Raw genomic sequence first — 26,276 nt, forward strand, 5'->3', positions numbered from 1 at the left:
TTCAATTTACTGTAGCCGAGGATCTTGGTCTCTTGAACCTCATCTTTCATCTAACCTCATAAAAGCAATCTAGAGGACCATTTCAGAAGCAGACTTCTGAAAGTCAAGGGTGGCACTTGACTTTGCCTTACAACTACATCATCTGTAGGATGGCCTTACAACTATATTTCTTACCTATCACACGACTGTGTTTAACATGATACTTCCCCTCTGTGGATAACTTGATGCAATATAACAACAGTTAATGGTCTCCGCTTGCATATGAAGGGGCTCCATCACATTCACAAGTTTGCTGCATGGGGCTGTGTCTGTGTGTGCATGTGCCTGCTATCTGAAACCGATGACGACCCTTTGTTAGGTCTCTGACATGAAATCAGACCCAAGTTTTTTTCAGACGATGTTTCCCACGGCCGCAGCTGCCTGTCCTTGTCCCTGGATGCCTCCTGCGTCTTTAACAGGATGCCCTCTAGTGCGTAAACTGCACATGGACTTTTCCACTTCTGCCCACCTTACTGCAAATAAAATGCAAAATGTGTTTGAGGCAGCCTAGGCAAGGCACGCTGCAGGGCCCAGCTCAAACACTAAGGAAAGGACTAGAAGGGAAGTAGCAAAGACAAGGGGAAAAAAAATACCTACAAACCCATAGTGCAGAACAAAAGTCTAATCTTACCGTTCCCATCTGAACAGCAACCACTAGGAAAGGGAAGTGACTCAAATGCAAGTGCATTGGCTTCTAGTTAGTGTTCTGCATTATGAACATCTGCTGAATCAAAAGTATAATTTTATTTCTTTGTAAACAAATTCAGTTAATCCTTTCTAACAAATTTATCTGCAACATGCCGAACAGTAATGTTAATGGTCTCTGTACATAAAAATGCAGTTCATTTTGTTCACTATAATTTAAGAACAGAATTCAAACTTTGGACCGTTCCCATCTACTGCCATGAGGTGTTGCAGCCCCCTGACCAGAGGAACGCATATTTTAATAACCATGTTGAGGACCTGAGTCAGCAAATGTTCCTCTTGCTGAACTACAGCATTCACAGAAAGCAAACACACCGCAAACAAATTTGTTTGAACTGGCATGTATTTTTGGTTTATTATTATTTTATGGTGTTCTCACATCTCTCATTAATATTAACTTTTACTCCAAACTGACAGCATAACTTCCTGCAAAAGCAACGGCTACGAGGCACAGTACAGAATTGCACTAGCGTACGAGTAAAAAGGATATTGTGCCATTGTAGATGCATATATTACATTGCATACCAGGTATTTAATTATTTTCTTAGTCAGCAAAGCACTTTCTGGCTTATTGCAATGCTTATTATAAAGAGTATGTAAATAAGTACACGTTAATAAGTAAACTAATGGCTGACTAATGCATTTAGGTGATGAAATACCATGGGTGCTTCTGAAAACATTGCCCGGTAGATAGAATTCCAGCCTGCACATTTAAAATACATACCAGAAATAAACTAACGCTTCTAATAAACTGGAACAGAGAAGATACTTTTAATATCTGCCCAAAGGCAGATAAAAATCTAAGGAGGGAGGGGGAAAGGAAGAGGACAAAGCCCTTAGTTAAAGGGTGGACTCGGGTACAGCTGGTGAGGGCACAGCTATATGGTACTGCTTTTGTATACAAATAAAAATACATCCAGAGAACTGCAGAGCCTGTCCCGCACAACACACATCGCTACCTACTCCATCAACGTAATGGGTTTCCGATCCTTATGCCAGGGGAAGGTTTCTGAAGGGCTAAGCCTGCAATGTCTGTCATGCGAGGCCCCGCAAGGGGAGCTCGGCCCGCCTGGACACCACCAGGCTCTTCGCTCCTAAAACAAAGGTGTTTGTGAGAAAAGGCTTCATAAAGTTTCATTGCTCTCGGCATCCTTCTCCTTTAAATGCTTCTCTGTCACGTTAGATTAGAAAAGGAAAAGAAACTTGAAATTAAACAAGAGAGATTTTGGTTGGCAGGCCTTTCGTTATTCATTGACTGTTTATTATTGATTTTTGTGCCTGTGCAGAAGGGTCACGTGCGTGTGCATTGGAAAGAGGGTGACTGCAATTTACAGAGGGCTGTGCATGTGCAGGAGCTCAACGGCCAGAGCAGCTCTCCATGGATTCTCTCTGTGCCTGTTTTTTTAGGTTGGTTGTTTTTAAACTAAGAAAGTCTCCAGTGTTCACCCTGGGCTAAACCAACAAACCCCTCTGTGGCTCTAAGGGTCCAAGCTCTGAGGGTCCACTGCAAAGATGCAAAAGGGTCGTCGTCATCTGGATAGGAAGATCTGAGATGCCACCACCTTGGGTGATCCCCAGGGCAGCAGCTGTCCTCTCGATGAGCCAAGGTGGGTCAGCATTGACAGTTACTGAGCCACTTGACGATAACTAGCCAACAGCTGGTCTCATTTGCACCAACAAACAAAATGGCCCCTAAGAGCCCTGCAGTGAACTGCAGAGCACGGAGGTGTGCCAACCCATGCATTTCTGCCATCCAGTAAGAGGAACGACACTGTATCTAGAGAAGAACAGATTTGTCATGAAGATATTATAGGATATTTATTTCAAGCCTCTATTACTAGCTCACCTAAGGGAAGTAGCAAACAATGCTGACTAGTCCTGCACATCGCTGACTCTGCATCCTCACCGACAGAGCATTTGTAGAGCTGTGTATTTATTGACCTAGACCCTCAAACACAAGTGGGACAGTACTAAATAATTATTCAGAAACCTAAATAAAACCAATTGCCTAACAAGGATGTTGCTCTATAATCAGTCATTGCCAGCTTCAATGCGGCCTGCAGAAAAATTGGGAATTTTAGATCTACCTGAATGTTAGAAGGCAGTAGAGTGGTACTTGAAGCACCCAAAATTTTCAGCTGAGTGATCTACTAATTACTGGGCTTGGCTTATATTGTGGGAAATTCGTCATGCTGTCAGAAAGCTTACAATACCTTGTAAAACTGAAAATTCATCTTGCAACTTCAAGAACTTCAAAAAAATGTGTGGGAAGATAACGGATTAAAACTCTTTAAGCAGAAAAGCACCTGAGAAACTTCACAGTTTAAGTTTAGACAAGTCAGCTTTTCTTAATGCATAATATTCACTAAATATCTTTATTTAATGCTGTCTAACCTGCACTGCTATCAGTTCTCAGTTTCTTGATACCTATGATGTCCCAAACACAGGAAGGCAGCGAATGCGCAGACTTATTTCACATTGCTGGGGGGTGTTTGGTAGTTATTCATTCTAAATACCTTCTTCTACCAGACTGAACATCAAAAAACTCTCAGGGCAACACAGTCGCTTCCTCAGAGTCATTAGGAGCTTTGCCGACTGCTTCAAGGAGGCCAGAACTGCAACACAGACTTTCTCGAAATAATCGTGGAAAGTTAAATTCCATTTCTACCTCAGAGACACCAATCTATCAGCCAAGGCTTTAAAATAAAGCAACACCAGCCATCTACGAGTAATACCCACAAGACCTGGGATGTTTAAAAATTCCCCTCTGCTTCAGTGGACAAAAGGCACAGAAATAAAACTGTATTTGCTAAGAGTCAGACACAGTTGTACCTTAAGAATTGTATAAAAACAATATATACCAAAATAAAGGTGGCAAACCAGCAAGAACACTTCAACAAAATAAATAATGAGACAGCAAGGTAAGAAATAGAATACTGTTGTCCCCAAAACAAACTGAATACTTATTTCACTTTTGAACAGGAACAAAACTTGATTGTGGAGGGAAAAATAATAAAAGTATGTGCAAGAAAAGAGATATTGTGACAGGAGAAACAGAGACATAATTCAAAGAACTTGACACGTTCAAGACATGGCTGAGTGCAAGATAAAGGGAACATACATAAATCATCTTACTGAAAGAAGTGGCATTTGAAAAAAATCAAACACAGCATCAAGACAGTTTTAATAAACCGATGAAACTCCCCAAACTATGCCAGAATACCTCCTATTTCTATATTTAACATGCAGACCCAAGCTACTGCACTGCTGACAAAGCATTACTATGTGAAACTTCACAATTTTCAAGGTAAGAATAAATTAAGCAATGGAGGTAAATGAAAAATTGGATGAAACGCAAAATAAATAAATCATGCCAGACCAACCAGATGTGTCTCTTTATTAAAAATAGCTAGTTTTATAGCCAAGAAAAATGAGTAGCTCTAAACCATCTGGATTTCAGTAAAGTATCTGACAGTGCCATAGGAAGTTACAGCAGGAGACATGGGGAGGAGGGAGGAACTGGCAGAGATGGAGAAACCCGCAGCTTGCCTGGGAGCGCTGGGCTGTGAGGAGAGCCCATGGAGATGTCAACTGAACCTCACCGAATACTCTCATTACCAAAACCAGCAGGGTGCAGGAGAAGGCTGGTGTGAGCTGCCAGAGAAACTGGATCAAAGCTAATGGTGCAAAGGGTGAGGGATGGTTTTAGGAGAGCAGGCTAGGGCAGCCTGACTGACTCAACCTCCCAAGGGGAGGACAAGGAGGGAAAACCCCATGTGAGTGCATTGGGAACTGGTCCTCATGGCAGTGACGCAGTTCCTGAAGGTAAAGGAGAGAGCTGTCATGAGCACAAACGTGTGCAAGCCAGCCACAAAGACATCTGGGCTGGAGTAAGAGCAAGGTTTCTAACTCAGAGTTACCAAGTTCCGGAAAAATCTTTCAGTGTGGTGGTTTATGGGAAGATAACGTAAAATATGACTGAGGACTGGAGTTGGGGACCCAGAGAGCTCCGTCCTCCTCTCTAGTTCCACACAGCACAGCTCCTACCTGCTCCTCACAGGAGGCCAGGGAGCCATGTGAGGACATCGGGGTGAAAACCCTGGCTCCCGCAGAGCCACCGATAAAACATCCCCGACTGTAACACAGGCCAAATCCTCACTCGCCACGTCTAGGCAAATCCTGCAGCCCAGGCATCTTCAACAGTCCTGGAGCTGCTGAGAGCTCCTCGTGGCTTGTACACCCCCCCCCAAGACTACACGGCTTTTGGGGCCGCTGCTGACACAGCAGTGATCAGTGCTTTAAAACCATAGACTCTCGACAAGGATTTCTGGAGGGAAAACCAAGTTAGGAGTATGTAGGGCAAAATTTACTGCTATGGAGATTCTCTTGTGTTTGTATCACTCCTCCTTCATCCTGACCCAAAGAGCTGGACGGACGGACATAGGGATGAGGAGGCATTTCTGTACCACCCAATGCAGCATGGTACAGGAGCCTACTCTGAGCGGGCAGATAAATCCATTAAGTCAAGCGCTATCGAGGAGACACTTCTGGCTCCTAAAAGTGGTGGGTCTGCATGGGTCCAGCCCTGCACGAGACCTCCTCAGCTCCTTCTCTCAGCAGGGAGGGCTCATCGGCTCAGCTGCAGCATCCTGCTGCTGCTGCGCAAAGTCAGCTTCTGCTCGAGAAGTGGTTCAAGTTGCACTCAGGGACTCTCTGGCCCCTCATCCCCTGTGCAGGGTACAACAGGCCAGCTGCACGCCCTCTCCTAATGGGGTCTGGTTTAACCTTCTCTCCAAAAACCAAGGAAATTACTAGTCTGGGACTCCAAGCTGAGATTTGTGTAAAACATACCAGCTGGGTATGCTGCGATCAAGTTCGCTCAGAATTAAAAATAGCAAGAGAAATTTCACATGGAAGATTAAGTGCGTTAGTAGATCATATAACCTTGCTCCAGACCAAGCCGCGGTGTAAACAATTTTCAGTCCTCAGCATAAAACATACAGACAGTGCCATCAAAACATTTAGTTGCGTGAAGATCAACATCTACGGCACTCTCAGGTTACAAGCACATTTTCTTGAGAAATGAATGACAGCCTTACAAAATAAAACAATGATGACGATAACATTTCTTGTGCTTTAAATCCGATCTCTGAGTGTCTTGCCGCTGAGCACAAGACCTAACATATCAACCTAACAGGCTTGACATTTAATAAGCCAAGTTTATTTCTAGAAAGTGAGCTGGAAATTAAATCTCATGGTTGCAGTTGGCACACTGTGCAGAAGAGGAATCTTACGATGATTGCATTTCATTTTTGCCCTATAGCTTTCATCCTTCTAATTGGTATATTTAAGTGCACTTAATCACTTAAGCATTGAATCTACTGCAGTGATAAATCTCCAGTTTAGACTCCACAATAATAAATCTTTGTCTTCTCACAGCAGCTGGCGAGTTTTGATTTGGACTTTGAATTTAGGTCCTTTCCTCAGGCTTAACAGTAACAACTTGTTTGTTCTGTCTGCTGAAAGCATGACATTAACTCTTGTCTTTAAATGCATTATCCTTGCTTAAGCTTAGTGTCCTCAGTGTTGAAATTGGTTGTCCTTCTGCAGTGCCCAACTAAGAAACACACACACACACACAAAAATCCAATTAGCCTGTGCTGGGAGTTTACAAAGCAACTTTGACTCATTAGTATTTACACAGCATCACTGGTCCACATGACACTTCACAGACACGAGGATGAGCTGGAGTTTATAATACAATCTTTCAATAGGTGCCTCCAGTGCCACAAAGAGCTAATTTAAAAACAGGTGGATGGGGCCTTCAGACACCCCCTTTAACAGCCAACGGAGGAGCGACATCCCTGCAAGCACCTCACAATCTGGCCACAGGACCAAGCTGGGTTTTATCTTAAATTCTTCAACAAATGCTCTAAACACATTCCTGAAGTAGCTCCGGTAAAAAAGGGAAAACTTAGATGTGACCATCAAATTACAAGAGGGAAAACTGCCTTTGGACTGGAGAGACTGGGGACTCTGTCCCCAGTTTTGCTACAGGCTTCCTGCGGTACCTTGGTAAACTATTTAGTCCCCAGTTGTTAAGAATTCATGCCCATTAATTGCCTTTGCAGTAAACCCCTGGACCTATGCTTGCAGAACAAATCACGCCATTAAAGATTTGCATGGTCGGGGTCTCACTTCCCTGCGCCTTGGTTCTCCCCATACAGTTTAACATAACTCTTAGTTGTATTCAACATACCAACGGATGTCTGGAGTAAGGGCTTATTCTGTTAAATATGAAGTATCTTCTTAAACAACTTTGCCTTGCTATAAAAAAGCTGAATCCTGACTTGTGACTGCTGCACAAAAGACACTATCTTCATCATTTTCTGATAGTGATGTTCATTTCTGCAGATTTAAGTCCAGAAGAAACTGCCCGGTCATCCAATGTAAGTCGCCACTTCAATGGTTTTATTTGCTCTACCACTTGCCAACAAGACAAATAACTCTCCCTTAAGCACAGAGCTTGCCAGCTGACCAAGCTGCGCTCAGAAACCCTGGACTTGGTGGGGACGGCGGTCTGGCACGTGCACAAACATCCCAGCACATCCGGGGACTATCGGAGCCTCCGTGCTTGCACAACGTATCTGCGCACCGTCAGCAATCACTTCCAGCTGGGTGTTGGTTTGGTTTAATCTCAACATGATTGCTTTTTACTAGGCAGCTCTCCTGTTTATCACAGGCCATTAGATTTTGCCCCCATTCCCCCTCCATTGAACTTGGCAATCCTCATCACACCGATGGTCTTAATACCACGATAGCCCAAGCTGTAAAGCAACTGCATTGCTTTCCACGGCAGTTGGGTCCAAACACACACATCTTCAAAAATCTCCTTTAAAAACCTGCTTCTCATGTGAATTCCTCTGGATTCTGCTTGCAGCCACCCATTTGTGTAAGATTCATCTCCCCTATATTAAAGGCTACATTAGCACCTGCTATTTTCTTCGCACCATACAGTTCACAGTGTAAAGCAACCACCTCTCAATTCTTTGTTTCTATTAAAGTGAGGGCACTGCACGCAGCAACGTCCCACAGCCAGGCTGGTTCTTCAGACCGCAGATGATTTGGCCCCCATTCTGCCAAGTGTAACACGTGCATTTTAACTCCAAACGTTTAGGAAGCTCACTATATGTTTCTCAACTAGATTAAAGCTCTTACTCCTCCTTAGCTACCGCCAAGTTGCTTCTGTAGCTTCTCTGGGATTAGATAAAGAGTGTGAGCTTCCTTACGCTAGCAATGGGGTTTTGCTAGACTCTGCGTAATTCCTCGCAGAGATGCTGCAGTTTTCAGAATGCATTTGAAAACACAGGCATACCATTCCTCAAAAAAATCCCTGGTTTATCCAACATCATCTTCCTAATTCCTGCTAGGTGTTGCTCCCAAGGCAGGCATCATGTCCTTCTGTCTTTCACTTAATGCAGAGCTTTGGCACAGAATTACGGATTTCTCTCACTTTTCAGTCCTTTAGGCCCTGACACCACTGAGCACTTCTTACGTCTTTCACAAATGTAAATTTGTGGTCTAGATTTTCACATTTGCTTTGTTTACAAAATAACTACACACACACACAAATCTATTCTAAATTTTTCCTTTAATTTAGAATCGCAGTATTTTTGCAGCCGCTCAGACAATTAGGACCTACGACCTCTGTGAACAATGAGGCTTATGTTCTTTGGGGCTAAATTTATCCGGGCACTCAGTGGATGCTTTGGGAAAATCCCACTGATTTTCATCAGCACACGGAGGACATTAGACTTCCTTTAGAAGCTGGCAGTACAACTCTGTGGTTGCATATCAGCCAGTGTTACAGTCAGCTCACTCAAGATTTTATCAAATATTAGTTTGAAAGCTCTGGCTTACACATTTCCCCTGAAATACTGGCTGCAAATCTTCCAGAGCTTTTGTAGTATGAAAGTCAATTTCTTAAAGAAGTGTTTTCTGAAAACATTGCATTTGCTACAAACTTCACTCACTTTCCTGCATTTGATGCTGATTGAAAAATTAAGCTCAATAAAAAAAATCAAACTCATGAAGAAATGCCAAAATTTGTAGAAAACAAGTATCATTGTACACTGCATCCACTGGGAATTGATCTAACAAGTTTTGTTAGGACTTTTGCCCCCACAAGAATCTCAAGTTTTATCTATAAAGACTTTTGTCAAAAATAACACACTACTTTCATGCACATCACATTCTTTTCCATAAAAATTAAAGGGAGAGTTTCCAAGTGTCCCATGCTGAAAATACACATGCTTAAAATGTTTAAAATCCGTTTTATAATAACCTCTTGAATATTAGCATATATCCAGAGAACGACTATTTTGTTGCAAAACCCAGAAAGTCAGACCAAAGAAATCTCTAACATCCAAACCCTGTCGGAGGCTCGGCAGCCACAATGAAATGCCTCACGGTGCTGTAACTGATGCAACTGAAGAGAGAGGTTAACAGTAAGCAAAACACTGTTTACTTTAATTCCATTAAGACTGCAGAAAAATAAGATCAGTACTTAGCAAAGACTTCATTTACATTCTGAGAAATGCAAAAATTAAAAGACAAGTGATTTGGGGTCAGTGGACAAAATACCTGTAGATGAGTCATACGGTTTATTAACCCATATGCAGAATTAATCCTTGCCTTGTGGTCATGTATTTAAAATTTTACTTCCAACAATCTAGTTCACACAGAAAAAAGCCCTCAACACCGCACTTGCAGGGAGTTGCGAGTTCCTCCATCTCCTTTTGGTGGCATAGGAATTTGCTCCAGGTTTTCCGTGGTCACATCGCCACCCTCACTCCTGTAGGTCACACAGCAGACACTTACAGGGAAACCCAACACAGCGATGGCAGATGATTCTGAAAGAAGCCCAAGCAACTACCAGCAAGTCTGTGAACGTAAAAATAACTGTTCTTCAGTCTTTCTCAAGAGAAAGAAGCTGTTCACTTGTTTTTAATCCATTGAAATTCCCTGGCCTTCATCAGGTTAATGTTTTCCAACGCTCATGATTACCTTCCAGGGTTAAATTTATGAAAGGGAACAATACCTCCTGACTGTGCCGTCAAGATGCTATCGCAGCAAACACACCGTGACACGCAGGGCAGCTACGGTGACCGAGCACACCGCGCAGGTGCCAGCAGCCCCAGCGCCCGCAGCCACGCTCCCTGGCCCAGGGAGGACAAACTCCCAGGCGTCCAGTCCCCCAAAAACCTTCTGCCCTAAGGGTGGTTGATCACTGTAGGTCTGCGCACACGCAGCTCCAGACAGCCAAATATCACCAGGAGGACAAAAGTGACCATTAGTTAAATTTTAATAACAGGCGAATGTTTTCTGCTGCTACTTGAATTGGAGATCATGAGAATGACAAGTTACTTATTTCTCACATTGCAACCTATTGGAGCACACTGCACCAGTGCTGAGCATACATGTGCAAGGTCAGGAAGCCCAGAGAGGGAGGATCAGAAAGATGAGATGAACTTCACTGACAGCAACCATCACCCTAAGACAGCACAGCCTAAGCCTGAGAGGCATGCTCCATCTTTTCATCTCCCGCAGTATTTCTGCTTATATAATCACAGCCAGCTTTCTTGCATGGTTAAATACTGCACAGTTTTCGTAAAAGGAGGGTTCAGTGAGACAGGAGTGGTCCAAGTGCTTTATTTACCGAAGCCTGTGCAATGCACACATCAGTAAATGCATCTGAGGTGGACCAGATCACCGTAGCATCTGGCTGCCTAAAAATCTCTCCGTTTTCTGTCTTCAGAAAGACTCTTGTTATGCTAATTTTACAGGGAACAGAGGAGACACTTCGAACACGTCTGCTCTGTCCTCCCGCCCATTCATGCACAAACCCCAACTGTGAGTGCGTAACCCGGTGTTGGCCAGTGCTGCAAGCCTTGCTGCACATCAGCCTCTTCCTTCCCCTCTCCAGATGGCTGGCACCATGCACGGCGTTTCAGGCTCTGGGCTTTAAGAGAAGTCTATTGCATGGTCACAAATCCCACATTAATTAAAATCCCAGGTAAATACTTCATTAGGAATGTCATAATAACAACAAAAAAAATCATAATGAAGAAAGACATCATGTTCCTCAGAACACAACTTTGTCACAACCACCAGCTCCTCATCAAGGTGACGTGGTCTTCCTCTTCCAGCTACAGTTCTTCCAGGCTCACTGACCTCGGGGGCCCGGCGGGACAACATTACTTACTGTCCTTCACGCTGTAGGTTTCTAACCCTCCCTTCTCTAGACGTTCAACTGGTACAGTATGGGGCCTCGCTCCAGTGCAGCTGAAGTGGGATGTCCCGTAGAAAGCTAATAATACTCTACAGATACTGACAGAGCTAGATTCAACCCAGAGTTCATACCATCATATTTATTATTCACACTCCGAGGAAATCAGGTTTTCTGATTTCTCTGTCTTCAGCAACCCAAAGGTTTTCTCCCATCTGCCTCGTTACAAGCCAGTCACACTTAATGCTCTAGTTATTAAATCTGTCTTTCTGTTGCACTTTGAAAGGATAAATAAAATCATCAGAAACTGTTCAACTTCTGGGACTTTCTCCTTCTTAGGTTATGACTAGAAAGCCGAACTGTTATGTCAGGAAAAACGAGCAGGGTTGCACATTTTTAGAAGAGGTGTGTCTTAGTTCAGATTAATGTGGCATTCAGAAATTGTGCAAGTACCAACATGGGAGGAAAATACAGAATGTTATATAAAATAATCATGTTTGGTTTAATTATTTTGGAATAAGATGATAACATCTGCTTCCTCAACTACTTATTCTGTATTTAATATTTCAGCCTGGCATATTAAGTCTCCTCTCCTGCTTCCTGGCTAATGGTATGGTACAGTTATAATAGTTCAAACACTCCTATTCATAAAGGATTTTATGATTTGATTTGCACATCAAGCCCCAACAAAATGCAAAAAACCCATGACACACCGCAATCAGATTTAACATTAATATTTCTCTATGACAGACTAGATTTCCCTTTGATTACACCACAGTAATGTACTCCACTGAGGATACTGAAATTACGCTTGCCCCAAACTGCGAGGATGTTCAAGCCTGGAAGCCCAATGAAACTCAAAGGATGATCAACTTGCACTACCAGAGCTACCAAATGCTCAGAGCTCAGGGTGTGCACATCTGCACAACAGCAAAAGAGGGGAAATAAAGGCCCCATGCTTCATCTTCATAAAACTTGCCACTAGAAGTTCACCACTGGACTATTTGGTGAAACCATCCCTAATTACTCTGAGCGCCGCTGCTGCAGAGCCCCCTGCCCAAGTCCTCGCTGAAAACCAATTTAAGGCTGTACGAACATCAGTCACTCCTATTTTGCCATCTGATTTGAAGACTTCCAGACATGGGAAACCCAAAGGTTCTTTTAGCAGCTGATCCACGGTTCATTAAAAATTAATGCCAGATTATGACTAAATTGAGTTTGCCCTCTGCTTCCAGTCATCAATTCCTATTATTCGTTTTGTGATTAAACCACCATTTATTTCTACCATGCGACAATACCTCTCTACTGTAATCTAGTCACCTTCCAAGCAAAATCTCTTACTCTGATGCTTCTCTCTAGCCCTTAAATTATTTTTCTACTATCTTCTCCAGCTGTTCAAGTTCCTTTTAAAAATACTGACATCAGGCATGGAAAAACAAAATCACACAGCGGGATGAAGTACCAGTCCCTCTGAAAGGTACTATCCCTTACATGCCACACTAGTATCACAGCAGCCCACTGTGGACTGGGGTTAAGGTGTTTGATCTAAACATCTAAAACCTTTTTAAATCACCATTTTGTGAGGTGCAAATCATACCTGCAGAACTGCGTTTCTCTTACCGGCTGTCTAAGCCTGTGTCTGGTGGTACTGAAAACCAGTTTGGTTGACCTCAACTCACCAACAGATCCAGCTTGTTCTGGGAAAATGCCCAGTCATTGTTTTTAATCGCCTTATTATTTCTTTATGTCATGCAGAAGTTTTAATAGCAACATTTATACTTCTATTTTCACAACACTGAGATATATTTCATTAGTATCACACCTGGGGCCAGTTGTTGTGGTATTTTATGAGCAACCTTAAACCAACTGCAGTATCCTATTGTGATTGATTGGGGGGGGGGATAATCGGCAATAAATCAGATAATAATTTTTAATCCATTCACAAATGCTTTGAAAAACAAAACAAAACAAAAAGACCCTCATGTTACTGCCAGTGGTGATTTTTTAATAAACTCCATTTAGGAACAGATGATGCATAAAGGCCATATTGTGCCTATTGTTCTCCCCTGGTAACTCATTTTTGTCACGCACTTTGGGACTTACTCGTAATTTCTTCAGTCTGTTTAACCCCCTCAATGCTTCAAACATACAGTTGTGAAAATCTCTCCCATTTACAGATCTCATACTGTCATTTTACTTGCATTTTGGGACATTTGAATGAAAATCAAGATGATTCAGCTGAAGATGGCTGAGTAACATTTCAAATGAAAAAGTGCATCAAGAATTAGTTTGTTCAAACTCAGGAAAAAATCAGAGGGGTTTGGTTAGGTCTCAGATGGATGCCTGTGATTTTTTTCCAATAGTGAAAATGATAATATAAAGCATTCTGACATTTTTGCTTGACAACAACGGCCTGCAATATTTACCGGGCACATACGCATTACATAAATTATTAAGAATTAAGCAACAAGAATTACACCCTATTCTAATCAGTGTGCGGCAACATCAAAAGAAACAGGATACTTGTTCAAAGACATATGGAAAAAAATTGACCAAAATTGTATTTAAAAGTCATTTTAAATTGTTTTATGCTTAAAGTGAAAATTGCAGTATGCTGAATTTTTTTTTCTTTTTAATTCTTCTTTGATGCTGGTTTTCCCAAAGGCTTATCAAATGAGAACTGGCCAGAAAGACGGGTGAAGAGCGCTCAGATAACGTTCGGCTTCCCAGCAGCAGGGATGCCACATGGGTTACATCTCATCTGCCCCCCAAAACAAATAGTGTGGAGAGAAAAAAATTTAATGATCACAGTAGATGGGAAGGACAAATAAGCAACTTCAAGATAAAGACATAACTGCCCAATTCAGACTGGCTAAGACTACATGATTTATTGCTGATACGGATGTAGTAGTGGCATGCTAACTCAGTGAGTCTTAACTGTCAAAGCAAAGTCCACGGGCAACAGTGATAATCTTCTAGCAAACTTATATGGGTATTATTTATTATCATTCAGAAGAACAAGCTGATATCTACAAACATAATAAAAGTTTTAATCCTGTTTAAAAATGTGTAAGTATACTATAATAAATTGTACAGGAAAAGATACTAATATCATTCCATATACTGCCTGAATCCAAGCGTATTCCTCATAATAACCAGTCCTTTTTTTATCCTTCAAAGAAACCAAGAATTTTCCACAAATACAACTTGCCTTTGGAATCCCTCAAACACATGTATGCCACCTGCTCCTAAGAAAGCTCCCAGAAAGAAAGAAGCGCCCTGCAACTGAAGATGGGTTTGTATTTACATACTTACTCTGTCTACATCAAAGATACGCCTGTTACGGAAATGAATTGAGACCAGGCGCAGACGAGATGTAAATTACTTTTGGTTGTTCCTGACTTAGGCTTGTGAATTAAACAAGCTGCACATTATTGCTCAAGCCCCTGAAATTCTGTTACTCTCATAAGCAGAGAAGAAGCATGACCTTGGGGGGGGGGGGGAAACAGCAGTTCTGCTATTTCTCATTTATGCAGTAAGCCCAGTATAAATAGCTTAAGCCCCTGCTTGAAAATCAAACATAATTTTTTTTTCTCAAAGAGCCTGCTTGTCAAAAATCTGTATGTTGACTCCTTTAGTAAAAGCCCAGTGTGAAATACAACTCTAGAAAACAGCAAGCTTCAACTAGGGCACGGCCACAGTTTGCCCTATACTCCTGAAGTCATTTTTGACTTCTTTACCTCTACTCGCAGCACAAAGGAGGAGACAGAGAAGCTCCTCCAGTGCCACCACAGCCCCTACGCCCGAGCAGCAGCAGCAGGTACGCTGGCACAAGGACCAAGCAGAGCATTTTACAGCATCCCTCGGGTTGCTCACTCCGACAGGCAAAGCAAGCAGGAGAGAGGGATAAACCACCGGCAGATCACCTCTCTGCACACCACAAAACACCCTCTGGGCTACGCTGGGATTTCTACAGCCTGTTCCTGCTACAACACAACTACTTTAAGGCTCCCAGCTCCAGGAGGAAACTCTCCGTGTACCTTCAACCCCTTCCCTGGGTTAACTGGACTCAGTCAAGAGTCAATCACAAACCTGCAAACGCCCAGGGGACCCCAGTTTCCCACCCCCCGGCACCCTCTAGACGGGAGCGTTTCGGGGAAGACACCCCGGCCTTAACGGGACGGGATATTCGAGCGCCTCCGCGCCCTACCGCGGATTTTACGCCGATGGCGGAGAGGAGGGGGAGGTGGGGTACGCGCTGCCTGGCCGCCCCGGCATCCGAGGGGGAGGTGGTGGTGCTGTCCCCCCTCTCCGCGGGCAGCCCCTGGTCCCCTTCCCCCGGGGGGGCGACAGCCCCCCCGGGGGAAGGGGACCAGGGGCTGCCCGCAGGGAAGGGGGAAAGCACGGCGGGGGTGATCGCAGCCTACCTGTGGTTAAATTGTCATTGATCTTCAGGGGGACCCTTAAGATGTAGACCAGGAAGAGCATGATGAAGAACCACAGCGTCCAGAGATAAGTCCAAGACCAGACGATGCAAGACTTCAGCTGTTCCAAAAAGCTCGTCCCAGCTTCAGCCATGTTTTTGGAGAAGAAAAAAAAAAAAAAAAAAAAAACCCCAAACCAACCCAAACCCTGCTCTCTGCTGCCACAACCTCTCAGCGTGTAGTTGTGGGATGATTCACGCCTTCCCGAGTGGGTTCTCCCACTCCCGGCGCACGCACCGCCCGCCGCGGGGCGCGTCCCCCCCCCCCTCCGCGGCGCTGCCGGTTCTTCCCCACACACACGCACAGACACCCCCCACCCCCCCCAGCGCCCCGCCGTGTCCGCAGCGCGCCGAGCCGGCCCACGGCGAGGGCTGGCCCGCTAAAATGGACTCCTCCGAGCTCCCCTCGGCGCTCCGGCGGAGCGGGTGGGTTTTTAGCAAAGCCACCTCCGTTGCAACTCGGTTTCCCCCCCTTCCCCGCCTTCGAGAGGCGGGGACGGGAAAGTCCAGCTACCTCGTCCGGAGGTCCCCAAACCCGGGACACACTCACACACGGGACACGACGTGCTCCGGGAGCAGCCCCAGACCTGCCCCCACGCCGGGCTCTGCCGCGCCCCGCGGTTCGGCACCCCGGCCCCACGCCGCTCCCGGCAGCTGCATGATGAAATGCGGGGAAACAGCGAGAGCCTGCGGGGAAGAGGGAAAAAAAAAGAAGGGGAAAAAAAAGGCGGGGGGGGAGAAAGAAAAGAAAAAAATAGGCCGTACAAACCTCGATTTTTTCACGTCTTTACAAGAGTTTCAGGCGGTATTTTCACAATGCAACAGGACTAAAAGGGCTCGTGTAGGATTTTTTTTGCTGTTTACGTGCCTAACCGTCTTGCTAGGACAATACGCAGGCGTAAAACTACAGTTTTGCTTGTGTGTATTTGTGTGTACAATGCCCAGCAGTCCTGAACTGTAAAACGCGTGTGTGTGTGTGTGTGTGTGTCCCGGAAGATACTATATGGCACAAGAAGTAACTATGTCTTATTAAAATAATGGTCTTATTAAAATAATGGTCTTATTAAAACAGTGTTGATAACACATAATTGTCACAAAACTGTGCTTTTGTGAAATGTATTTTTCTTCTTCCATCACTCTCTCGATGAGGCATTTCTTTATAAAACAAGACTGGTCAACAGAATGTGACAGAAATTCAGAGGCCAGTTAAGGCAGCTGATCCCTCCTTTCTCTGGTGTTACATGGCTTACAAACATTTAAGTAGACACACACTGTATATTGCAATTTGTTTGGATCTCTCTCCTGTGTTTCCATAATCTGTATGGAGTGGGATAATACTTTCCAGCATTTTAAGAAGGGGGTAGTATTTCTTAAGCAGTAGCAACAGAACAAAAAATCCTGGAGAATATTTCCAACTGCTAATAGCCACTCTGCCTGGGATTTTCTAGTCTGTCAATGAAAAAGTCATCATGGAGAAAAACATAGTAGCTTTTCCAGAATGTTTACAATATCTAAAGACATTAAACCAAAATAAATCTGTAGTTATACAAGTTGATACCTTCTCACATAGTAGCAAAAGCACCAAGATTCACAAATCTTTTTCTTCCAGACTATGCTATGGGACTGGAAGCTGGATGGGGAAACTCGAAGCTGGCTGTGTCTTGTGCAATCCGAGGTGGCAGGATCTGCCGATTGAAGGACCGCAGTCCCTGTATCGGAATATCAGTGCAAGAATGACAGAAGTTTTTCCTGCTAATAAATCACAAAACTTTTAAAGTTAGAATATACACATGGCCTTTAACTACAAACAGGTCATGTATAGTTTAATTACATACCAAAGAAAACCACATTTTAAATATTTCAGCTTCCCCTTTCAGTTATAAAGGCAAGAAATACTTAAGGCATAAGTCACATCTGAAAAAAGTCAACTTCATCATGCAGTTATTTAGAAATCAAAATATGCATCTCATATTCTCTTATGTATTATTAAAAAAAAACAAATCCAAAGCAATTTTTTCACTTTTATAAATTTTCCTCTACATATTTTAATTTTCAGAATATTATTGCTTATATTATAAAACTAACTATGTATATTGGGTTTGCATGGCAAGATTTTGGTAGTGGGAGGGGTGACAGGGGTGGCTTCTGTGAGAAACTGCCCCATGTCTGACAGAGCCAATGCCAGCCGACTCCAAGACAGACCAGCCGCTGGCCAAGGCCAAGCCCATCAGCCACGGTGGTAGTGCCTCTGGGATAACAGAGTTGAGAAGGGGGAAAAAACCCACCAGGAGCAATTGCAGCCGGAGAGAGGAGTGAGAAGATGTGAGAGGAACAACCCTGCAGACACCAAGGCCAGTGCAGAAAGAGGGGCAGGAGGTGCTCCAGGCACCGGAGCAGAGATCCCCCTGCAGCCCGTGGTGAAGACCATGGTGAAGCAGGCTGTCCCCCTGCAGCCCACGGAGGAAGGATGAGGGGGTGTAGAGATTCCACCTGCAGCCTGTGGAGGACCCCATGCTGGAGCAGATGAATGCCCAAAGGAGGCTGTGACCCCATGGGCAGCCCACACTGGAGCAAGCTCCTGACAGGACCTGTGGCCCCGTGGAGAGAGGAGCCCACACTAGAGCAGGTTTGCTGGCAGGACTTGTGACCCCGTGGGGGACCCACGCTGGAGCAGTTGGTGAAGAACTGCAGCCTGTGGGAAGGACTCATGTTGGAGAAGTTGGTGGAGGACTGTCTCCTGTGAGAGGGACCCCACACTGAAGCAGGGGCAGAGTGTGAGGAGTCCTCCCCCTGAGGAGGAAGGAGCAGCAGAGACAACATGTGATGAACTGACCCCAACCCCCGTTCCCCATCCCCCTGTGCTGCTGGGGGGAGGAGGGAGAGAAACTGGGAGTCAAGTTGAACCCAGGAAGAAGGGGAGGGGGGGAAGGTGTTTTAAGATTTGGTTTTATTTCTCATTACTCAACTCTGATTTGATTGGTAATAAATTAAACTAATTTCCCCAAGCTGAGTCTGTTCTGCCCATGACGGTAACTGGTGAGTGATCTCTCCCTGTCCTTATCTTGACCCACGAGCCTTTTGTTATATTTTCTCTTCCCTGCCCAGCTGAGGAGGGCAGTGACAGAGCAGCTTCGGGGGGCACCTGGCCTCCAGCCAGGGTCAACCCACTACACTATGATCAATTCCTTTTATGTATGAAAGACAGAGAGGGTTAACGGGGCTTTTTTAAAAAATATTTTTATAAAAAACATTTCATTCTGTTAAGCTGTCTTTTATTGAAAGACTGGAGTTGGCTGTGTTGGTTTCTTCAGCTATGCTTTCTTTACATCCCCTGGATTACTAGAAGATCAAATCACTGTGAACTGTGCCCACTTAAAACACAGTTATTAATTTTATGCCTTTCTTCCTTTAAGTACCACTGTTTCTTCTTCCCCTGAAATTACAGCAGTTATTAATATTTTCCAGTAATTTTATGCATTTCACTCCTGGATCCCCCATGTTTTTACAATGAGCATAAAGTATTTAAAAACCAAGCTGCCTGTGGAGTCCAGCTCTTCAGGCTCCCAGGAATACACTCCAGTGGATTGTGGATTTCCCATCGGATGCTACACACAAAGGTAATAATAGTAATAGTAGTACTTGTAGTAATAATAATGATGATGATGATGAAAGAAAACGCATGTGTCCAAACTCAAATGCTTGCATGAGGTGAAGAGCAATTACCCGTTCGGATATCCTGACTCATGGCTGGCCTGGTGCACTCACATGACAAATTCCATTTCTGTTGTCCCTATTAAAGTACCGAAGCTGACATTCAAGACAAGTTCACAGTTCGGGCTCTGTTTAACACAAATTCTCTCTCCTCTTTCAATTCTGCTAGAAAGGGATGCCAAGGATTAATACAAAGCCTTAAATCATGCATTTTACAAGTTGAAAAAGCAAACTGTTCAGTACTATGACGAGACTGAATTTTATTGTGATCTGCCTCCAGGCACTCATTTGCTAAGTCAAGACATAACAGAACACAGCTGAAGTCATCACTGGACAAAAATAATTTTGAAAAGAGTCTTTTACCTTTCTGCTAAGATTTTCCACTCTGTTATCTCACTCGTTCAAGTTTTTTCTCACACAATCCCTCAGGTACCCCAGTTCCTACCTCAAAATAATTCCTATAAGGGCAAACACTACTAATTTGTTTGCCGTAAGCTGAGTTCAGGGTTCCTAGTTTCTCATACGACTGTTGATGACTTTGCTAAATGAAATCAGGAAGTAGAAGCGATGACAGTTACTAAACATGAGGTACAGCAAAGTTATCGCTTTTTTCCAGAAGAAAGAAACGCTCTTGAACTTGGGTCCTGGCAAGTACGACAGAAAAGATGGTGCCACTGCGCAGCAAAAGTCTACTTCAAAAGGTCTGCCCACCTGATCCTTTTATGGGTCAAGATCCAAAGTAGTGGGGTTTTTAATGTTTGCTTTTTTTTAATAAACCTTAAAATATCTTCTGTCTGAACATTTCAGAGATCAATAACTTTTTCTAGACCCATAATGTACAATCCCCCTGGAGCCCAGCTATAAGATTACATCAGGTTTCTTGGCAGCTCAGAGGTGGCCAAGGCACATTTGTCGAGGACGTTCCGAAAGGGCACGAACAAGACCCACATCAGCTCCAGACATCTGAGAGCGCTGGAAAACCTTGTCAGCGTGGTTCAAAGGCATCGGCCATCCCCCTGACCTTCAGGTGATGCCTGGCTAGCAACTGAATCCAGCTCAGCAGTGTTATACCTAGCACCTTTTAATCTGGATACATATTAAACAATACTATGTACACCTAGGCATGCATGCATATATATACATGTCTATCTAATATATGCGTAAATACATATGCATATAGTGCACCTGTTAAACATATCAGATGCATATCAAACAATAGCGGGGATGAACTGGAGATGGCAGTCTAAACTGAAATCAGTGATGGAGAGAAACAGCGTGCCAATGTGAGTGAAAGCACTGGAGGAGAGTTCGTGGGATCCGTATGCAGCACTTTTCAGACATAGTAAAGTCTGAGTAAAATGGCTTAAACACATACAAACACCTGTTTGTGGCTAAAGCACACGGTCCTCAGTCACAGTCCGGAGAACTGAAAACATGCTAAGAAAGACTGCAATAAAAATTCCTGCTTAATTTACAATTTAATCAATATATTTTCATTAAAACAAAGATATTGCAGAAGTATATAACTACAGACATGCCCAGACTGAAGTTTCTGTTCCACATCTTAAAAATGAGATATTATGGTGTTAGAGGAGTATTCTTCAGCTTAAAGGAAGACAGTAATATTTCAAAACATGCCATCATTACTAAGAAGGAAAAATCAAATAAGCATTCACATGCCTAGAGCATCACTTTTCAAAAAGCTTAAAAAAAAGTCTTCCTTATTACTTGCAAAGCAGTATGAAGGTGAGAACACGGGGATGAAGCTTTGCCTGTTTTATTGGTTCAGAAAACAGGGGAGCTGCATTCGAGGGAGCCGAATCCCCACATTCCCAGATATCTGCCTAAACTGAAGGAGGATGGAGAAAACAAGGAGAAGGGCAACTCCCCTAAACCCAGGGGGTTGTCTGCGGCCACGGGGACTCTGCCAGAAAACAGGGTAACGTAGAACGTGTCCGGGCAGTTGTAGGGGAGAGGAAAGACAGCCTGAAAGGAAAGTCACTTTAAGATCTTTACTGACGTGAAAATCAACCAGTTGCCTTCATCACAAGACAAGTGACAAAAAATGAGTTAGACCTGGCTCAGTGAACAGTCGGCTGTCAACGCGAGCACAGGGCAAACAGTTGGTGCAACTCAGAGCAGTGTTCCAGTATTTTCAGGCAGTGTTTGATAAATCTTAGCCAGAAAAAACCCCAACAAATCAACCCCCAAAACACCCCCCAACCTGTTTTCTTCTTTGTTGCCTAACAAATTACTTTTCTCCCTAAAAATGAGATGGGAATTCCACCTTGTCCATCGGCACACTTAGGCACACTTAGGCGTCAGTGCGGGACAGGGTTCCCCATCCCAATCACACACATTTGCTAAAGCACATTGAAATTATTATTATTATATTATTTTTAATCCAGGGAAATATTCCCCAGTAGCACTTCCATATTTTTATGAAATAGATGGACATACGCATTCATTGAGGCATTTGATGATCCTTTGTAAAAATCAGGTGGTGGACCAAGACACGTCAGTATTTGTACGAGATGGTACGTGCTTAGGATTCATAAAGGAATCATGCAAGCTGCGAGGTTGGCCTCTGGTCAAAACAGAGCTCTCGGCAAGTCAGAGTCTGGCGTCTGCATCCACACATGTTCCGTACGTCACGGGAGGCAAACGAGGTTGTGGGAGAAACTGGGAGGCAGAGACAGATGGCGAAAAGCCCGGAGGGGAACCAGCGCTGGTTTCTCCCTCCCCTGCTTAGGTCGAGCAAAAGGACAAGAGCTCAGCTCCCAACATCCATGCCTTGGACTGAAGCCAAACAGTAAATCTGCCTTTTTTTTTTTTTTTTTTTTAAACTGAAATGCATTTGTGGGTGCAGGAGATGGAGGAGACGCTGAATTTCCTCGCTGCTTGGTATCTTGTCTTTTTTTTTTCCTTAAGAAAAAAATATGTTAAGAGTGGGTTTTAATTTGCTGAGCATTGTTACTATATTTAATAAACAAACCTTTTTAAGAGAGAAAATATCTACAATCCTCTCCTCTGAAATCCACAGTTAGCATATAGAGACCAGAGTTTATTTTTCCCCTGTGTCAACACAGCATCTTCACCAGCCACGTATCGGTAGAAACTCAGAAATCCACTGACAGTTACATTTTCTTAATCTCCAGAAATTCAAATGAAGGCGATCGAGCAGTCGCAGTGCTGGGTCACGTTCAGAGAGTTATTGCTGCTTGAGGCTGGCAGCCATCGCGGAGGATCAGAACAGCTCTGACTGTGGGCAGACTGGGATGGAGCAAGCAGCACATCCTCTGCTGTGGAAGCAGGTTGCATCCAAACGGCACACTGAATTTCCTTATATCGCAGCTAGACTTGGCTCCTGAACCAAATCTTGTTAAACCTTTGCAAAATCAAGTACCAAAATATCCTTTTGCCTTGCCTGATGCAATTCTCTCCTCCTTGGCTTGCTTGTCTTGGCTCTTCACATCCATCCAGTGGATCACTGCTGACGAAACCTCTCTTTGCAGACCATGGAGCCCTCATCTTTCCCTCTCCACAGATGAAGATCTCCATGAGCTCTTGTTTTTAAATTCAGGCTACAGAAAAATTGCCTTATTTACATGTTACCTTCATCATACCCTACTTTCTTCCCTCCTTTGCTCTTCAGTCTGTTTTGCCTGATCTATAGTCTTGCTGGTTCACAGCATTAGCTCTTCTGCACTCAGCAGTCATTCTTCACATCCAAATTCCTTTCTCACAGTGTCCTTTCATTCAGTCCAGCCCACCTCCCCTTTCAGTAAGGATGCAATCACTATCCCAAATTACATTTACCTCATGGTATTTAGGTTATAATATTGTGGGAAAAGGAGGAACGTATTTTTTTTAATGTGTAGTAGGTAATTGTACCCAATAATCTCTGCCTAAACAGGAAGTCTTGTTGATAACCCTGATGGAGTCTATTAAGGAGAAAGAGAGTTCTGGAAAGGACAAACCACGATGGCCATTTCTTGAGTAAAAGTGACATTTCAGAATAAGCCTGGCCTAAGACTTAAGCTAATCCACTCTCTAAATGCTCCTGAAGCAGCAGAATAAACCCACGGGCAGTGTTTCTCAGTTCCGAGGTGGCTGGGGAACGCAGGCCTTGCCTATAAAACATTTGCTCTGCAGTTAGCAGGAGCTGACAGACCCTGCAGCCTGCCTCAGCCCCTGCGTGGGCAGGTGATGGGTCCAGGAAACAGAGAACGAAGCTTGCCGCTGGTACAGACATCTGCGCTGCCCAACATCCTAAGACAAAGCTCAGTGTTAACTGGTGGTGCCAACCTCCTTCCTTGCGTTGCAGTGGGATGCTCACATTTGTTACCTGAACCATGTTTCAAGAAGAAATTTCATTAATTTCACAGTAGGCCTTCCTTCCCTTCTTAATATAATCTGAATATTTCATTAATATTCACCTAAATAGTTCCTATCTCTCTTCTACATTATTCAAATCGGTTATGTGCTTTTTAGCCAAACTCAGACCTAGGTGAATTCTACATTATAGGTATGCTTTCATATAACATTTTAAAATTTCAGCCTCCTCCTGACTGTGAAGAACGCAGAAGAGTAATGCGATGGAGTCCCACCTGGTCCGAGAAGATTCTCTTCCTTCTCACACCTGCCAGTGTTGGTAAGCCCAAAGTGACTTTCCCTGTCATAAATTACTGCTAGCTTACATCCTGCTTACTATCTCTTATCGTATGGCTCTGAATTTACTGCACAGCCGAGCACATTTGGACGGCCTTAGCCAAGACGGTTACACACATCGGGGCGAGGTGGGTGCCTGCAGCCCATTTCTCAACATACTCCACCGGCTTCTTCAGAACAAGGGGTGTTTGCACTCAAGCACCGGTTGATACCTGCAGTCCCGTTATTCAGTATGTATCCCTGGCCCCATTTATTACCTATAATTGAAATCCTGCTATACATAGTGTATTATTCATTCCCTGATGGCTTCTTTCATCACGCTTGCCACTACAGTACCCAGTACTTCATAGGCTTCATGGGGACTTTTTTCCACAATCTCTTTTGCAAACAGAAAGCTGGGATGGAGAAGGAATAATACTAAATATAGTTGCTAATAGGGGATCTTGTGCATCACTGAATACTCATGACATCATATTTATTGAACTCCAGCCTGACACCCGTTTGAAACAGCGAGTGCTTCTGCACATCTGGGTTTCTCTGGGCTTGCGCACCCCAAGGTGAGGAACACGAGCAGACCCATAGGAAAGGAGGATTGTAAGGAGCATTAAATGGCAACAACATTCTCCTAAATCCCAACAGCTGCTGCTGCTGCGTGGGGAAAAGGGTGGTGGCTCTGCAGCTGTGGGGTGAGCAGAGAGCTGCAGTGGCTGGGAGGGGGCACCAGGCTCGGGTCTGGCACCAGAACGCTCTGCAATGGCTCCGAATACGTAAATGGAGCGTAGCGGTACTTACACCAGAGCTTTATGCGGATACAGGCTTGTGAGAGGTCAGTATCTCTATAAAGCTCGCTCTCTCAGACACGTTCCCCTTGACAAATGGTGATGATGAAGGGCAGCTGTGCTGCCTTCCCGCAGCAGGTGTGACAGAGGTGCCTTGCCCAGCATCAGGGCTGCTCTGCGCGTCGGCGGTAGTTATCTGGGCGGCTTTCAATTCCTTCCCTTCTCCATATACCCTGCCCTTTCCACACACTGTCCCTTAGAAACAGGACTCGTTTTAATTCCTGCTTCTGCTATTTAGCCATTTTCAGAAAAGAAGACTTTTTCCTGCTTCCCCCATTGCTTTTACTAGAGATATTTGTATATTTTTCTTGCCTCCCTCTGAAAATTAGCTGTTTGGCTTTTTCCATCCTGAGATATAGACTGTTCCCAAAGTCTTCATCTTTCCTATGTTGCGCTTTTATCTTCTGTACTCGGGAGATTTTAAATCCTTAGGAAACCCTGTCCTACAGGCTAGGCCAAGTCTGCTCTGGCTAACTGCTTTTAATGGCATACCTTCCCCTCTGCTACTCCAACAGGAATTCTTCTGTCCCATCTCAGTTCCAGACAAAGATGCATCTGAGGAATCCTCATTTACATTTGACTCCAGCGTTGGCTTACTTCACTTTCTGTTTAGACACCATCGGTGCAGCTGAAGAAACCAGTTTGGTTTTGTCCCACTGACTGAATCAGTTGCTCTGCAAGGCAGCAGGCATGAAGATGATGATGAAAACCCTGGTGGGTAAGCAGGGAGCTTCGCCCACACACTTCCATTCTTTCCCCTCAGCATTTCCTAACCTTGCTGGCAGGCACGACTAGCCATACTGAAGGGTTTTTTCCTTACAGTTTCATCAATAGACTATGAGAGGTTCTGAGCAAAGGACGTAGTAATGGTTGTTGCCCCCAGGTTTTCCTCTTCTGTGGTGATCACCACCACCACCAAAGAGGGTCGCATGATTGCAGCAAACCCATCACCTGCAGTGAAAATCCACTGTTACAGATAACCTTGGAACCTCTGTCACTGGGCCTGTTACTTTGTTGGCAACTTTGTTTTTTCCTAGAACAATAATACTTGATTGGGGGATTGCCAAGGCTGCATCTGCTACTGCCCTGTTTCTCAACCTTGTCATCACCTGTGTTTTGACACAAGGCATGGGGTTACCACACTGTGTCAGCAGCTACAATTTGGGTGGCAACATTACTGCATCTGGAAGTATCAGGTAGCTGGATTTATTCTTTGGGAAATTATGTACTGGCACTCTCTACCTTCATTTACATTCAGGTAGAGCAACTCCGGTCACACCAACTGCTGGTAGGACTGCAAGGCACGCAGTAACCAGCTGAAAGAGCTAAGGAGAGGTAGACAAGTTCTTAAATGGAAGATGATGGCTCACTAAATTTGGTAACAAACTGGGACAGGACACATGCTCGTTACTGACTTTAACAGATTCTTTTGCACCCAGAGAATCAGTTACGTAGCTACCTCTGCCTTTGCCTTGCAGCAAAGCCCTGGAACAGGAGCAGCACTTCAGTTCTTCATGAGCAGATGGCATTTACTTTCTTA

General features: G+C 44.1%; 1 protein-coding gene across 4 annotated transcripts in view; it reads right to left on the reverse strand.

The window, feature by feature from the left end:
- ST7 (suppression of tumorigenicity 7) overlaps window positions 1-15,741 on the reverse strand; it is a 154,790-nt gene extending 139,049 nt beyond the window's left edge. For 2 of the 4 annotated variants that reach the window (XR_008576310.1, XM_054819872.1), the window contains exon 1: window positions 15,460-15,735. Coding sequence is in view for 2 of the 4 variants with exons in the window: in XM_054819872.1 (XP_054675847.1) it covers window positions 15,460-15,610 (151 nt within the window). In the remaining 2 variants the exon portion in view is untranslated. Of the gene's footprint in view, window positions 1-15,459 lie in introns of all 4 variants that reach the window. The other 2 variants (XM_054819881.1, XM_054819903.1) reach the window with 2 other exon arrangements.
- Between the last annotated feature and the right edge of the window lie 10,535 nt (window positions 15,742-26,276).

This window comes from Grus americana, chromosome 1 (assembly GCF_028858705.1).
Source record: "Grus americana isolate bGruAme1 chromosome 1, bGruAme1.mat, whole genome shotgun sequence".
Lineage (NCBI taxonomy): Eukaryota > Metazoa > Chordata > Aves > Gruiformes > Gruidae > Grus > Grus americana.